Raw genomic sequence first — 16149 nt, 5'->3', positions numbered from 1 at the left:
ATAATATAATAAAGCTAGCAGGAGGTAATAGGTCTTTGAGCATTGCGTTTCTGAAATGTACTTCTGGTTATTTGTCAGGCTGAAATAACTGTCAAAGGATAAGTGCCAGATGTTTTCATATAAGGGGGGTCTGGTTGCATATGGCAAAATTAGACAAATGGAATCTGTTTGAGCAGCCTGTTACAAATTTAGAAACAACTTTATTAATAGGTGCCTAAAGCTTCATGTTTGAAGTCTTAGAAGTAGGGGGAGATAAAAAGAGAGAGTGGAAACACAAAAAAGCCATGCAGCAGCAGGAAAAGTACACATTGTGCTCAATATATTCCCACAAGAGATGGAGACAGAGCTGCAGTTGCGTCTAAACTATGAGTAATACAGAGGAACGAGTTATATTTCTGTCTCTACGCAAGCCTAAACATACCCAGGATGCACCTCTGATAGCATAATACCAGCATGTGATATTTAACTGATTTCTTATGTGTTGCTATAGTAAACACACAATGAGTCAGTGGGATCTTTTCAATTTATTCAACAATAAATATTAATCTCTACCATGGTTAGAACAGCGTTCGTGCAAAATGTGATCAAGTCATTGTTTTCAATACATTACAGTCAATGGCACTGAAAGGGCTTTGCGATACCAAAACAAAATGAATGAACAAAGGGAATATTCATTGATTTCACCTTTTGAGTTCCAGTGTACATCAGCATACATAATACATAATAATAATCAGAAACAAACACTCTAATAATACACTAATAAGTTATTATACTTAAGGATGCCATTTAAAAGATTAGTGTGGTTTTGTTGTAATAATAATTATTATTCACAGTATTAATTCAGTTCTTTCAGACGAATCAAATAACATAATCACACAGCGTCTCTTGCATATGCTACTTCAAAATGCATAAGACTGAATATGCAAACACATTAGGGGGAAAAAATAGACACATGTCTCTGTGACACCAGGAATTTTAGTAATACATGGGAACACAGGTGAATGAAATATTTATTTCTTAATAATCTGCCTGAGACAGAAGAGATAAGTTAACCCCAAACCCTTTAGATTCTATATATAGGAATAACAGTCAGCTCTTGTACTGAGCTATTTATAAAAATGACCTCTATAGAAAACTGCTTGGCGGAGGCTTCTGACTTTACGCTGCCACCCAGTATCAAGAATCACTGCCGGCAAGGAAACCTATAGAGTAACATTTTCACGAAGAGGTCATAAAAATGGATAAAATAGCAAACATTATTGAATAGTTAGGAAATGGTGCAAACAAGGAGATATAACAGAGAGCACTCCACTGTGTTACATTAAAATAATGTACGACGACAGGCCAGCAGCATTTCCACATTCAAGTAAATGGATGTTTGAGACAACCTTCGTCATCATTACTACACAAACTCAAAGTAATCTTCAGTAGTATCTCACTGCCACAATGTGGTTGAAAATGTGGAAATCCAAAATATATTTTCAGATATGTTTTAGTGTTTTTTTTATATAACGGATTATTGGTACCTGTGTGCACGTGTATTTACAGCCCAGTCGCACAGCAGTTCGTTAAATAGTCATGAAATGTACACGAATTTAAAAATGTTTCCGTGATGGTCAGCACGAAATCAATTAGTTTGTAATCCACGTAATTGTGAACCGGAAAGTATAGAGAGCAGCAAATGCTGTGTACAGAGGAGGTCAGGGTGGATGGGTGGGTCACAGGACTTTTACCCAGGAGACTCGTGTTCGTGTCCCGTGTGAAACCACAAGTCAAAGTTGATTTATTTATCACGTAACGCCAATCTTTTCCTAAAGCTAACTAAGTAGTTTTTGTCACATAACTTCCGTACCTAAGTTACGCCACTTCTGGTGTTATTTTAACCCAAAATCTTTGTAGGAAAAAGCACGAAAAATATGTTGTAGAAAATCGTGTTGAGCGTCACGAATAAAAGGGGAATTCGTGTCTATGTACACGAATCAAATACATTAAATTTCGTGACCATTTCACAAACTGCCGTGAGACTGTGTTGCTGTTTAGCACTTCTTGTACCTGAGTGAAAACGGGAAAGTCCTTCAAGATCAGGCACTTTGTTGCAATCTCTAAGATAAGAAAGAGTGATATGTAAATGTTTAGAAATTTGCCAAATATACTGGACATTAGTTTATCTTGCCTCTGTGTTGACCACAGAAGGCTGCCAATGTACACACCATCTGTCCTTAAAAATTCAATCAAATAAAAAAAAGACAAATTTGCCAAGTTTTATGAAATTAAAAGTCTAAGCTAATAAATTAGCTGCCGCTCCACATTGTGGAATGAATTCTCACTCACTCTCAATTAAAACTCACTCTCATTCCAGTTTTTACATGTAAAGCAGAGGAATGTGGAACATCAACCTTACACATTCCCGCCATCACAGCTACCTTCCCAGACATAGAAGTCCTCATAAATCAGAGTTCCCTTATTCAATGGCCAACTGAATAACTCTCTTGTTTGATATGTGAGAACACAAGACTGCATTTAAAAAAACAAAACCTGAAGACAAATAAAGCATGGTGATGTTTCACTGTGGGATGTAAAAGTAGGACTGAATTACATTTTCCCACGGAAGTGATGTGCTGTATGCATATTAAAAAATATACTGTAAGTACATTCCATTTGCTGGAAGCTGTTTCCCAAAGCACCTTAGAGCGTTTAACCCCAGTTTAACCCCAGTGAGACTTTGAACTCTGGCAGTGATAGTGCAACATTAACCGCAGACAGGACTGCCATCCACTGAACCTGCTGTCTCCTGTTCACACCACTGCTTTTTATGTTCTGTCCCACTCCATTACAACCACTGACATTACATACTTCAGTCCTGAGTAGGTTTAGATGCTACTGTTCCCTCTTTGGAAGCATCTATTTTGTCCTGGGCGTCTTCTTTCTCCTTTGTGGATTCTGCTTCATCCTCTTTAGGAGGGAACATCCATGCAATAGCGGCACCGGCCGTGCCGTCACCGCTCTGACGTGAGAAGCAAAGGAAGGTGGCCCAGACGAAGGCACAGCAGCCGGTGAAGATGGTACGCACGTACAGAGGCACAAAGGCAAAGTTCACGAACTGAGGGAGAGAAATAAAGATTATATATTTATATCATTATACTAGTATATTGCATGTTTAAATATCAATACATAATTCAGATTTATCATTGTGTAGTAGTCTCTAAAAATAAATAATTGCTATGCAAGTATTGTTGTGAGATGTTATACAGAAACTCTCTAATTTAAAGGCCGGGTCGGTAATCTTGAGAAACTAGCACGAGTACAATAGATTTTAAAAATGATCCAACCAAAAACCCAGCCTAGTGTTGCCAACTGTTTTCCAATGAAAGTAGCTAGCAGCACTAGCTCCAAAAGTCCCTAAATCTAGAGAGAAACCCTCCGTTTCGATCGCCTGGTAGTTCCCTGCAAAGACTGCACAGCGTATTCATCCACATTAAGTAAGATTCCAAACCGTAGAGAGTAAAAATGCTCAGTTCAAAGGGAACTGTGAACTGTGTAGGGAAGAACTGAACAACAGCTCTTCACCGCAATTGACAAGCAAGATTACCCATCAGTCATTGCGCCTCGCTGGAGCGCTACAAGTTAGCTGCTGTAAGCACTCATGCCGCAACCGGCGTTGTGCTCTGGAGACATCGCTGTAACGATAATGTTATTGATATATAACTATTAATCAGGGTCCCGGCAGGAGATATTCAATATTTTAAATATTAAAAAAATTGTTTTGAACGACACTACCAACCCTATCTTTAAACCCACAGTATTTAGTCGTTACTTTGCCAGTCTTGTGTTATTATGACATTTGGGATAGGTCTAATAATTCAAGGGTTGCTCTGCAGGTTTGCCTTTCAAAATGTATCACATATAACAGCTATTGAAATGAATACAAGTATAAGGAAATTGAAGATTTTAACAGTGAAGAAGGTCTAAACTCCACAAGGTCCACATACTAAGCCACACAACAGGTTCATCATGAGGTTGTGGGATGTGATTGAAAGCTCAGAATCATTAGCAAGTGGACATCAACATCTATCAGGGGTGTAGGTTTGCATATGGACATTAGGGACATGACCCTACCAATATTTTGGGAGAGCAGAATGATCTCACTGGTATTATCTATAGAGTGAACAGACACACACAGAGCCACCCCATCTACCAATCTAATATATGTATATAGATAAAACTCTGATGTCCGAGTGCAAGTAGGTGGCAAGAGGTGACGCTCCCAGCTGTCCCTCTGTTGGTCTTGTACATGGGAGAAGTTTCCCTTCAGGGCTTTTGGCAAAAACTCTCCTGGTTTTGTCCCGGCCCCCTTACAGCTTTCTGTGCGTAGCCTCTCCCGGTCCCGGTGTTACACAGCAATCTGTGACTACCAAAATCTGTGACCGCAGAGAGCCAGCAATACATAAGGACACCATTTCTGACAGCTGTCGTCAGATAATGTGACCCCACTGTACCTATCATTTACTTTTCTTTTACGGTTTTGTGAATATATCTTTAAATTACAAAATTTAAAATACATTTATGTTTTTAAACAATTTAGTTTTGTGCCTTTTCTGTGACACATTTGCCTCATTTATTATACAGATACAGTGGGGTCACATTTTCTGACGACAGATGTCAGAAAAGATGACTTTGTGTTGCTGGCTCTCTGCGGTCACAGATTTCGGTGTAACTGACTTTTTTTTCCTGCTAAATGTGCGTCTAGGGTTGGCAAGTTCCACTTTAGAAAGACAGAACGGCTGCAGATTGATAGCGATGGGTTGTTTTGTTTAAGTAACTTGTGACTCACTGTGTGAGGAAAGGATTAAACCTGACGAAACTGAAATAATTACTGGTGCTCACGAGTGTCTCCTCGTAGCCCTCAGCTACCAAATGTCTCTAAAACTGCCCATTCTGCAAACAAACACGTCCAAATTTTAGATCAGTCAAGCAAATGCAACAAACAAAAAGACCCAAGTTTAAAATGGAACTAAAATCATTCGCTCCAAACCCCACTGGTGACTCTACCGATGTTGAAACCAAACCTGCCCCCCTTGACATCTATACATGGGAGATGTTAATATTTACCTGCATAAATGGCCAGAACATTAGCCCCGTCTGTAAAGAGAGACAAACAGAAAGCACACAAATCATTTGTAGACTTACAAAAAACTTTACTGACACACACAGCTGAAACTTCATCTTTCAACCTTAGTGAGTGATGATGAATGTGAATTAGTACAAATCAGAGTTAAATGACATCAGGAGAGCCATCAGTAGAGCTCTCCCAAAAACAAATAATACATGATAAACAAACTGTTTGCATACACAGTCTTCCAAATTCTTTGAGCGATCAGTTTTGGTACACAGAGTGCACACTACCCAAGTTAACTGTCACAACATGTCACTGCTTGCTCTACATTTCGGACGCAAGCACTTGAGGTCATGCTGCTAGCAAGACGAACATGTTGTGACAGCCTGTCTCTGCTCCTACTCACCTTATATGTATTCAGTGCTTTTTCTCTCCAGTCTTCAAAGATGTCCTCTTTGCCCTCCAAGAAGCTGACACCTGGGTGAAAAAAACAAGAAAGATTACATTCTTATTCTCTGACTGTCAGCTGGAAAATGATTTGACTGATAGAAGGTTCATAGACAGTGTAAGTGGACCATGAAAACACAGTGTGTATGTCTCATAGGAGTAGGAGAAATAATCACTATCGCAATATGTCACATTATGTTTTCTCAAGCTGTGTTTTAGATATACTGGCACAAATATTGCAACACAAAACAATATCAGTACAAAAACAGCATATAATGTTTTGATTAAGTATTAGGATTATGGGATTTAAATTGCCTATTTAACATAGTTTGCTGTTTCCTCTTTGAAGATTTGAGTTACTATAAGTTTTTTTATGCTAGGTCATCCATATACTTTTTGTATGTGTTTGAATGAAAGTCCACACATAGTACAGGGCTGTCCCGAATACCATTTTTTGGGCTCCAAAGCTTCGATGAGAAATATTCAAAGGTATTCGAAGCTTCGCAGAGCAGCAAGGCAGGCAGGCAGGCAGGCTGACAGTTCTTCTGTGCACTATTCTACACACACACACCCCTACACACACAAATCAGCGATATCCGTCGAAGAATAACTAATAATAATTAATGTTGTTGAATATGAATAATGAATAATGTTGTGGAATTATTCCTTATTTCATGGGCTAGTTTGGGATAATACTTATTTATAAAAAATAATTAAAAAACGAAGCATTTGAATAGTGATTTGGAGGTTGAATACCATGGCAACGGTCGAAGCTTCAAAGCATTCGAAGCATTGGAGTCAGCCCCAGACTAACCACTACTACTTTTTCCTAATGTAATATAATAGGAATTTGAAAGGGAGCATTCAAGTTCTCGTGACCATGCATGTGTAAAACTAACTCCTGATGTTGGAAGGTGCACATCCTCCAAGTCTTAACTCCACTGCACGATCACGTTAGACTTCATATTTGTCTTAAAGGAGCCACTCCTTTAAGACAAATATGAAGTCTAACGTGATCTGCTTGGAGCATATATCTGCTTTGTGATGACTTTCATGTGACCTCTGCTAGTCAAGGTATGTTTCACAGGACAATGAACAACTGCTGGTCGTTACATCATAGGACAAGAGCACTGACTTGGGGTCAGGTTACAAATTGACAGATCTGTTTTGAGGTTAACCATTAACTGCCCGGTCTCAAGTGAGTCCTCTGTGTCCCACTAGTCCCCCAGTACTGACCTATGTAGAAGACGCTGACAGCCATCGGTGCCATGGCGGTCTGGTCCAGCAGCAGCTTCCTCGCCACCATCCTGATGGAGTTGCCAGGGAACCGTCGCTCCAGGAACCGCATCCAGAAGAAATTGACGTTGCCATGGAAACCTAAGGCGATCACGGCCACGTTCCTTGTGGCTCTCCAGTCCACTTCCTCCCTGCGCGAGAACCACTGGTGGACGAAGTCCCCACCGGCGAACAGACAGCCGTACAGCGAGACGTTGGTCACCCAGGGAAACCGACGGACGTGACGGAAAAACGCCTGGTGCATTCTATATTCTACAGCTACTGTCGCACGGCGGAATGCAATTAGCGAAATGCACTGTTTACTTAATGTTAATGTTAGCTAAATGAGACACCTTACAGCGGCGTCACCTCTGTGTGAATAGCTCCGCAGCATCACAAACACCGTGTTACCGTCCGGATTTAGGCGCATAAGGCATAACACAATGTGAATGTTTCCTCCTACAATGAACGTCGCAAAAGTGATATAATGTCAGATAGGATACTTGCTTGTCATACACCATCCGACACCCGGCACGGGACCTGTCAGTCTGCCTCCACCGGCCGGGGCGGTGCTGCGTGACGTCACCACGCCTCTATGAGCGTAAAACCACCACCACCGTGGTCTGATCATCAGGGAGGAGCAACACTGACACCATGGAGAAGTCAGCTGAGGTCAAAGGTTATGTATGATAAATCAACCTGACAGACAGAAACTGTCAGAAGAATGATTTGGTTTTGCTGTGAAAAAATACTATTACAAGAGATATGGTAATAGTGCATATTAATGGAGGTCAAGCAGGGCCGGCTCTAGTTAGAGTTCAACCCCCCCAGAACTCTAACCCTAACCCAACACCCATCAGACATCACAATGATTTGAAAAAAAGAATTGGGATTTTTATTTTTTATAAATAACTGTAGTTCTTATTTTATTTATATTTGTTCATTTGTTACCTCAATGCAGAAAATGAGAGCGCCAACTCGCAATTTTTTAAATATATTTTTATATTTTCAAAATTTTCTTTTAAAGGGACTGTTTGTAACTACTTACACGTATGAATTAATCTGGGTCGGTGTCCCATGCGCGCTCGCGTGTTGCTACGCTGTTCAGACAAGACTCCGACACAAACTACATGGAAGCACCAAACCAACAAAGTTATATCTAGTGAAGCCCGTCTGTTAAACAGTGTTGGCCGCGGTCGGAGGACGCGGGGGAGACTGTAGCTTTGGTCTCCAGGGCTGGAGTCTGCTGTACTCTGCTGTGAAAAAATACTATTACAAGAGAGATGGTTTTATTGTTATTCATAACGAAAAAAACAGCAGTTATTTTCATATAAATATTTGGGAGTAATGATAGACCATCTGTTATCTTGGAAAGACCACATTGAATTTGTCTGTAAAAAGACAAAACAAAGAATTTACTTTCACCGCCGCCTCAGGTCTTTTGGGGCGAGTAAACAAATTCTTCTTTTGTTTTTTTACTTCTGTGATTATGAGTGTTCTACAGTATTGTTATACTACATGGTATACAATAGTTTGTCCACTACTTTAAAGTCAAAACTGCTCCACCAAATGAAAATCTGCTCAAAGATTGTGGGTCAACCCCTTGAGAAATTCTATGAATCAGCCTATCATAATAACACCATCGTCTCTGACCCCAACCATGTTTTGAACAGTGAATATCAATTGTTTCCATCAAATCAGAGATACAGTGTTCCACGATTTAATAGGTTAGACTGAAGCACTCTTTGTACACTAGTCAATCCTAAACTAACTAAATATGGAGCCTAATCCCAGATCAAATGTACGTTGAAAGGCCCTGAATATCGTCTTCTGTGATTGTAATGTTTAAATGTATGTATCCTTGTTTCTTGTCTTTGTCCTTTCTGTGATGTTGCAAATGGAGCTGCTGTGATGCAAAACAAATTTCAGACCTGTCTGACAATAAAGTATTATGGTATCGTATTATTGTATCGTATTGTGCATATTAATGGAGGTCAAGCAGGGCCGGCTCTAGCCCTTTTAGTGGCTGTTAGGGTTCAACCCCCCCACAACTCTAACCCTAACCCAGCAGTCTGCAACCTGCAGCTCCGGAGCCTCCTGCGGTTCTTCAGCTCCTCTCCAGTGGCTCCCTGTGGATTTTCAGAAGTGGAAATGGATAAATACTTTTTGTTTACATTTTCATTTTTATTTATCATTGTTGTAGGTCTATGGTACGACGGAGTATTAGGGCCACATTGAGGGAAAAAAATAAATCTGAGATTTCAAGAATAAAGTAATATTAGGAGATTAAAGTCAGAAGTTTATGAGAAAAAAGTCGTAGTATTATGAAGTCATAATATTATAATGCAGTAATTTTACGTGGTATTTTCTTTTTTCCTCGTAAAGTTATGACTTTATTCTCGTAATGAACATTTCTGTACTGTTACTTCTTGTTATTTATCGATTGATATAGGCTAATATCGTCCGGTATATTGGCCCGGTGTTAATGGGTAATGTGATTTGTAATACCCACTAATGACAATGTTCTCAAACGGCATTGGACCAAGTAGTTTGCAAAACCTCTATTCTTCTATTGAATTTTTTTCTACCCTTTCAACTTCATTCACTCTGAACACAAAACATAGATGTGACCATTTCAAACTAGATTTGACCATTTACATTTATTTAGCAACAGGTACAGTATGTTCACAAGTTGCAACAAGTTGCACTGAATGCTTTAAGCACCTTGCAACCTTCTGAATAACACAACTGATGAAAAGGCCTTATGTAGTATATATGGTGTTGTTTTCATTTTAACAATTTCAAAAAAGACTAAACTAGTAAAATCATATTTTGTTGTTTGACAAGAATCCACATCATCCCTCACAGATCACTATACACATTGACACATGCAGTTTCCTAAAACATACACACCCATGGCCAAGTATACAGCAGTATGTAATGAAATATATTCCATTCTCATCAGGGAGGTGCATTTGTGGAGAAAAATAAACTTTGCTCAACTCTTCCGACAATGCAGAGCTCAGCAATTAGTACTTGCTTCACTGTTTTAAACAAAGTGCCAAAATAAAATTCTTAATTGTTGTTGCAGCAAGTTCCCCCAGCTGAAATCATTCCTCAACAGCAGGTCAGGCTTTAGATTATTATTAGATTATACACGTGGTGTCAAATTTTTTGCCCATTAAATACATATTGTGCATAAATTTCCAAAGTTAAGTTTTACATTTTAATACCTCCCAGAAATGTAATAGTTTTCAGACTTAAAACTTTCTTGAGATAGGCAAGGTTTGATTTCCAGGCGACCCAATAACTGACCATTAACTAACTGACAAAAGGCAATAAAATTAAGTTTGAATACTACAAGTTGATTGACAGTATAACCTGAACAATGGATGCATGCAAGGTAGGAATTGAATATAACAAAAAAAATGCTTTGGGAAAAGTGCAACCATAGTTTTTGCACTATACAAAAACCATACAAAATGATAGGTAAGGTTTTTCAACTGGACATAAGACAACAATGTTAATTATTTCCTTCAGTTATCAAAACAGCCAAGCATAGCAGGACATTAAAGGGGAACACCACCCAAATTCAGAATTCCAATATGTTATTTCCATGGCCTAGTAAAGTTCAACCAATATTTGTGAACATGAGCTACTCTCTCTCAAAGCCAGAAACCAGAGAAGGAAGTATCAAACTTGTGATGTCATCGGGTATAAAGTCTGGAGCTGCTCCATAGACAATGAACAGGAGACTGATTTTGTGAACTCACAGTATTTGTTTACTTTTAAACCCAAATGATCTTCTTCTATTGTAGTGTTCTCAGTTGTGAAACAGAAAATGTTCCCATATACTCAGAACATTCCCCTGGGTGTTTTCAGTGTCATCTATAACATCACTCCCAATTCATTGTCTATAGGGGGCTCCACACTTTATACCCTATGACATCACAAGTTTGAGTTTTAGCACTCTAGTTTTTGGATTTGGAGAGTTGTTCATGTTCGCAAATATTTTTTGGACTGTCTTAGACCTTAGGACTAACATGTATAAATTTTGAAAATGGCCGTATTTGCCCTTTAACCTTAACTTACTGCAACACAGCAGATGGTATATGTTTTTCACCACCTCACAAGAGTGGGAAAATGAACTGCTACAGGCATGAACAGAATCCCTTGTACTTCCTCTACTCTCTCTACTGGACCAGCCAGATGAGTCAGGAGAGCCATTCAACATACATACAGTATGCCCAACCATGTTAAGACACGATGAACAAAAAACAGACAGCGGGTGGATGGGTCACAGTGTATCCATTGAGCTGAGAGGCAAAAACAGTCAGGTTCCATGTTAAGGTCCAGTGAGCCATAGGTGTAATGTAGGACTCTATCACATGACTAGACAGCCCTCTCCCAGTCCCCCCTCTCAGTCCTGTGGTAGAGCTGTGGCTGACCCCCGGGGAACAGGCTGTCAGAGTTGGGGTGTTCTAAAAGGAACTGGATGGTGGTCTTCATGTGCTGGACGAAGTGTGGCGGCTCAGCCATCGGAGAGGTGGACAGGTACTGGGCATGAGAGAGAAATAGCAGAGTCAAAGTCTGTATCATGTCACTTTCTGGACTGCTGCTTCACACTCACTTTGGGAGAGTTTGAGACATCACAGAGGCCTTGAATGAAGCATGAAAAATAGAGAAGTATGACGGCGGGTTCACATAGGCCATGGAGCGCTGTGCTATGTTAATCGTTGCGCGAGCTGTAGCCTGGCTGTTCACACCAGAAGCACATTTCTCCATGCCGGTCAACAAGCAATTCTGCTCTCTCTTTCTCCTCTTTAAATACAAACAAAGAAACACCCTAACCCCCCCACACTGCATACATACAAACGCACACAACTGTACACACACACTAGAACCTTACACAACAGACTGCCCTGCACTGTCAATAATACCCCCCTCCCTCCACCAACATCCCTTATTTATTTGTCTCATTTTGTGCGTTTTGTTAGAATTGCCCTGTCCCGTCAATTCTGTCATGTTACCCGATGTATTTTATTTATTTTTCTCTTTTGTTTGTTTGTCTTGTCAAATTTCACCTGTTTTGTCTTGCTTCACTCTCTTTGTCTCTGTCTGTCTGCTTGTGTGCGTGTGTCTGCTACTCTCTCTCGCTCTCTGTTTAGACACAACTGACAAATATGCGGAATAAGTACGTAATTTAAAACCCACGATCACAAACAGCAGTGACACGAGGCTGTTTCTTATAAATACAGTGGATGGATTTTGAAATGTGATTGGGGGCAGGGCCTTGGAGGGAATCGGTGCAATCAAAACTCCGGGAGAAGAGCAGGGAGAGAGGAGGGAGGGAAGTAAAAAGTGTTCATGGGATGCATATTTTATCATCTTATCAGAATCAGATCATTTATATCACATATCGTATATCATTTATAGTAAATATCAGTGTGTTTTCTTGCCAGATTCGCTTGTGGCAAGCAGAGAAAATAGACCAGGCGCCGAAACTATCGCTGAAGATTGCGAGCCGGCTGCGGAACTCTGTGGCATGGCGCGTCCTATGGGAACAACCCAGTTGATTTACATGGGTGCCAAAAAGACGCGGGTAGCACTTCTCCGAAAATTGCGGCGCTTTCGTGGCCTGTGTGAACCCGGGGTCACAAAAGATTAAGTAGATCACCTTTTTAGGACTAATTACTTCCACATTCCTTTACCTTTAAAATTGTGTCATCGTCTTGTGACAACCAGAAGGCAATATCCAGATTTGGAGACCACTTGCAAGGCCCGATTTTAACAAGCCCTCGACTTGAGTCATATATTTCTGCCATCTGCAAGAAAAAAACAAAACATTCATTTTATTAACAATCTTTGTATTTAGATTGTGTCCTCTTAGTTTTACTAAATAAAACCACATTATTAATTTATAAAACATCTTTGTTTAGTACAGATCCCCACAAAAATCACGCCACAATCATTTTAAGTTTTTCAATGACAATGAGAATAATTATGTAAAAATGATCTTTCCCTCTAATATCGCAAATCAATTCGCAATTGCAATATCAATCAAAATAATCGCAATTAGATATCAGATATTAGATATTCAAAATCGTGCAGCCCTAATCCGTATTCTTTATTTGTTTATACAGTATATTATAATCTCATAAAAATACTTGTGGTTATGAGTTTTTGCATGAAATACACACAAAAATATACAGTATTCACACATAAAAAACAACATTTTACATCTTATAGTACCTGTCCCCCAGTGAAGGTCCTTGCCGATCGCAGCTCCTCTGCAGGTCCTTTATGAGTGAATGACGAAGGGAACACTTCCCCTGTTTTAACATTTACACCTGTGCAGAAACACAAAATATATTAGAGGCCACATGCCATGAAAGCATTGCTCTCACTTTGTAGCATATTCATCACGTACCCATTCCATATACTGCAGGCCTATGAGTTCCATCAACAACGAGGTCGTTCATTTCTGCACAAAAGAGAACAGAAGAGTTAAATGGATGAAGACATGACTGGCAGAATATTTCTAAACAATAGAAAACAAGTATCAACGTTACCTGTGATGCAACATGTTTCCAGATGAATATCCTCTTTCAGTTTCTGGAACGCTGCTGTAAAGTAAAAAGAGTCTTTCTAAGTGTTACAAAGCTCCACCAGCATACTATTACAATGAGACAGGAGGTCATTTGAAAGACTGTACCCAGTATGTTAAGGCTGAGTTTATGGGATGTTTTTGACTCATCGTTAAATCCCCCGGCTAGATGGAGCTCAAGTCTGCATAAAGGAAGAACAAAGTAAAGGAAGTAAAGAACATCTGAATAAGATGTGCACTTTGATTGTGTGTGTTTATTTGTGTGTGTATCGTACCTGCCCTCCTTACTGACGTTACTCAGTGACGTCACAGCTTTTACGAGGAGCGGGACTTCAGACCAGGTGCTGGAACCATCACAGTGAGCAAGGCAAACAGCTCCACTTCCTAGGAAATCATAAATCACCAGGGCAGACATTAAAAATCTCATTCCTAACTATATACACAGGCAGAATAAGGCACAGTGTGAATGTAATGAAAGGCACATTACCGGTGTGTCGCAGCACAACCAAATGGCAGGTGGTGGCATCACCAGATCCAAGTACTGAAACACAGTCTGTGATAGGTAAGACAAAAAGCATGTATTATCATTATGATCCAGAATGATTAACCTAGGGTACTGTCTGGCAGTTAAATAGAGGCTAACAAATGTTGAGATTCTAGGATTTCATATCAAACAGTCAGTGGTGGAAGAAGTACTCAGATCTTTTACTTGAGTAAAAGTACCAATACCACAATGTATAAGTACTACATTACAAGTAAAACTCATTAATTTAAAATCTTACCTAAATAAAAGTACATAAGTATTTTAATCAAAAATGTACTTAAAGTATCAAAATTAAGTACTTAATTTGCGAATTATATATTATTATATTTATATCATATTATATCAGTATTTTAGTTCAGTGGTTTCCAACCCTGGGGTCAGACTCCACAGGGTCATAAAATCAATCTGAGGGGTTGTGAGATGATTAATCGGGTATAAAAGAAACAACAAAGCTGTACTCAAGTTAAGTACACGCACCTCAGAACTGTATTTAAGTACATTACTTGAGTTACTTTCCACCACTGCAAACAGTCCAATCAAGAAAAAGTCCCCAGTGCTCCTTATTCAAAAACACATGTATTGTGGCTGAACTTACTGCATTAAAGACTACTGAGGCTTCTGTTGGTGGAGACTAAATTCTTAAGGGATTGTCACCAAACCTAAGGGTACATGTATCTAGTTTTGCATTGCAATAAGCCTACATAATTCATTTATAATAATTCACAATAACCTTTGGTCAAGCTGGGCAAAGATAAGGGTTGATACTCAGACGATCTGTTCCAGTCAACCGGCTTTACTTACTGTCTGCTGGTGTTGTTGCAGCAAACTCTCTTTGTTGGACATACAAGAGGCACTTTGGGTCGACATCAACAAGTGGCTTGGAGCGAAATGTTCTTGCATTTTCCTGTGACATGAGAGTAAAAGTAAAATGTATTACTTAAAAAAAAGTATTTGTGGATTTTGTCGCATTGAAACTAAAACACTATCAGGTTATGATATTCATTAGTGTTACTTAATACAGACTGTAAAGCTTCATCATTGAGATATTATTGGTCTTATTAAACCTCCTTATAAACTTATAAACCTCCTGAACTCTGACGTCTCCTCTGTCTGAGTTGTAAATGTGCAATAACAAGTTGGTCACTTTTGTAATGTAAATACTGTAAATCTACTGTTACAAATATTCTCAATAACATGCTGATCACTCTGCGCAATAATTATATGATGCTGTGCAATAATTATATAATTATCTGACGGACACTTTGTGCAATAATCTGGTGAAACTGTAATCTGGCAAAACTGTCATCTCATCAATATACATATTGTATTTTTATATATATTTTTTTGTATTGTATTATCTTTTTTAGCACCTATGGGATTGTCACAATCTAATTTCGTTGTACTACACAATGATAATAAAGGGCTTGAATCTTGATCTTGTATGTTGTCAATTAAGTCAGCCTTTAGGTGTCTTTTATTCACATTTCTTTCTTATTTAGTAGTTTTTTTTAATTGCATTTTAGTGCACACGCACTGTATTTACAATTAGTTACACTTCTTTAGTAGTTATACACACAAGCACACATGAATCATGGTATGACAGAGGTATTATCAGTATATGACAGAGGTATTATCCCACCTACTAGGACTGACTCCACATGTCACACCCAAATGTAACTACTATATAGCTTTATAACTATCAGCCAGTCTGTTATTAGGTGACTATCTACAGAAAAGTGTTGTTAACCGCTGATAGTTCCTCAGCCAGCTACATTTAGCCGGACTTTGTGTAAACAAACCTGTAAATGTGGATGTGAGTCGAACAGCTCCGCGGTCGAGCTGATGCGGTCAACTCCTCTATTGTGAATTAACAACGGCATGTCCTTAAGCAACGTGCACCTCTAAATCAGCTGGTTATCATATATTATAAAGACCTGTAACTTCACATTGTTATGTCTTCATATCTCATATTATGTATAACTTATAACATATCGCAGTAACCGTTATGAAGTCCATCGGGTTGGACTTCCGGGAATGAGTTCTTCTTCTGCTGTTTCGCAGTTGTTATACCGTCACCAACCGTTAAAAGAGCCCGGATGTGTCGTACACGAATGGAATTCACCATTGTTGCGTAGCGAGTATTCGTACGTAGTGTCCGTTATA

The 16149-nt window shown here is 39.2% G+C and overlaps 2 protein-coding genes across 3 annotated transcripts; both read right to left on the bottom strand.

Annotated features, from left to right (window-relative positions):
- Window positions 1-505: 505 nt before the first annotated feature.
- On the bottom strand, window positions 506-7399 carry LOC141764004 (mpv17-like protein). The gene is made up of 4 exons (XM_074628884.1): window positions 6797-7399; window positions 5520-5590; window positions 5110-5139; window positions 506-3100 (listed from the first exon to the last, which is right to left on the bottom strand). The coding sequence occupies exons 1-4, from the start codon at window positions 7098-7100 to the stop codon at window positions 2855-2857; spliced, it is 651 nt and encodes a 216-aa protein (XP_074484985.1). The 5' UTR covers window positions 7101-7399; the 3' UTR covers window positions 506-2854.
- Window positions 7400-9476: 2077 nt separating this feature from the next.
- On the bottom strand, window positions 9477-16076 carry ntan1 (N-terminal asparagine amidase). 2 transcript variants are annotated; one of them, XR_012593214.1, is made up of 11 exons: window positions 15786-16076; window positions 14788-14890; window positions 13930-13995; window positions 13718-13826; window positions 13551-13624; window positions 13408-13461; window positions 13266-13319; window positions 13088-13185; window positions 12547-12660; window positions 10875-11392; window positions 9477-10806 (listed from the first exon to the last, which is right to left on the bottom strand). XR_012593214.1 is itself a non-coding variant. In XM_074628882.1 (10 exons), the coding sequence occupies exons 1-10, from the start codon at window positions 15864-15866 to the stop codon at window positions 11228-11230; spliced, it is 918 nt and encodes a 305-aa protein (XP_074484983.1). In that variant the 5' UTR covers window positions 15867-16075; the 3' UTR covers window positions 9477-11227. The 2 variants fall into 2 exon arrangements, 1 of the variants encoding a protein (XP_074484983.1); XM_074628882.1 differs by having other exon boundaries at window positions 9477-11392; window positions 15786-16075.
- Window positions 16077-16149: the final 73 nt, after the last annotated feature.

Source organism: Sebastes fasciatus, chromosome 3 (genome assembly GCF_043250625.1).
Source record: "Sebastes fasciatus isolate fSebFas1 chromosome 3, fSebFas1.pri, whole genome shotgun sequence".
NCBI lineage: Eukaryota > Metazoa > Chordata > Actinopteri > Perciformes > Sebastidae > Sebastes > Sebastes fasciatus.
Note: the sequence above shows the minus strand (reverse complement) of the source record. Positions and strands in the feature narration are given on the sequence as shown.

What these genes read in the sequence shown, in the direction of transcription:
- LOC141764004 (XM_074628884.1), bottom strand. Translation starts at nt 7,100, where the DNA reads ATGCACCAGGCGTTTTTCCGTCACGTCCGTCGGTTTCCCTGGGTGACC. An exon ending in AAGCACTGAATACATATAAG is followed by an intron (nt 5,140 to 5,519) that starts GTGAGTAGGAGC and finishes CTCTCTTTACAG; the next exon opens with ACGGGGCTAATGTTCTGGCC. An exon ending in TGTTCTGGCCATTTATGCAG is followed by an intron (nt 3,101 to 5,109) that starts GTAAATATTAAC and finishes TCTCTCCCTCAG; the next exon opens with TTCGTGAACTTTGCCTTTGT.
- ntan1 (XM_074628882.1), bottom strand. Translation starts at nt 15,866, where the DNA reads ATGCCGTTGTTAATTCACAATAGAGGAGTTGACCGCATCAGCTCGACC. An exon ending in GGACCTTCACTGGGGGACAG is followed by an intron (nt 12,661 to 13,087) that starts GTACTATAAGAT and finishes TTTTTCTTGCAG; the next exon opens with ATGGCAGAAATATATGACTC. An exon ending in ACGATGACACAATTTTAAAG is followed by an intron (nt 11,393 to 12,546) that starts GTAAAGGAATGT and finishes TCTCATGCCCAG; the next exon opens with TACCTGTCCACCTCTCCGAT.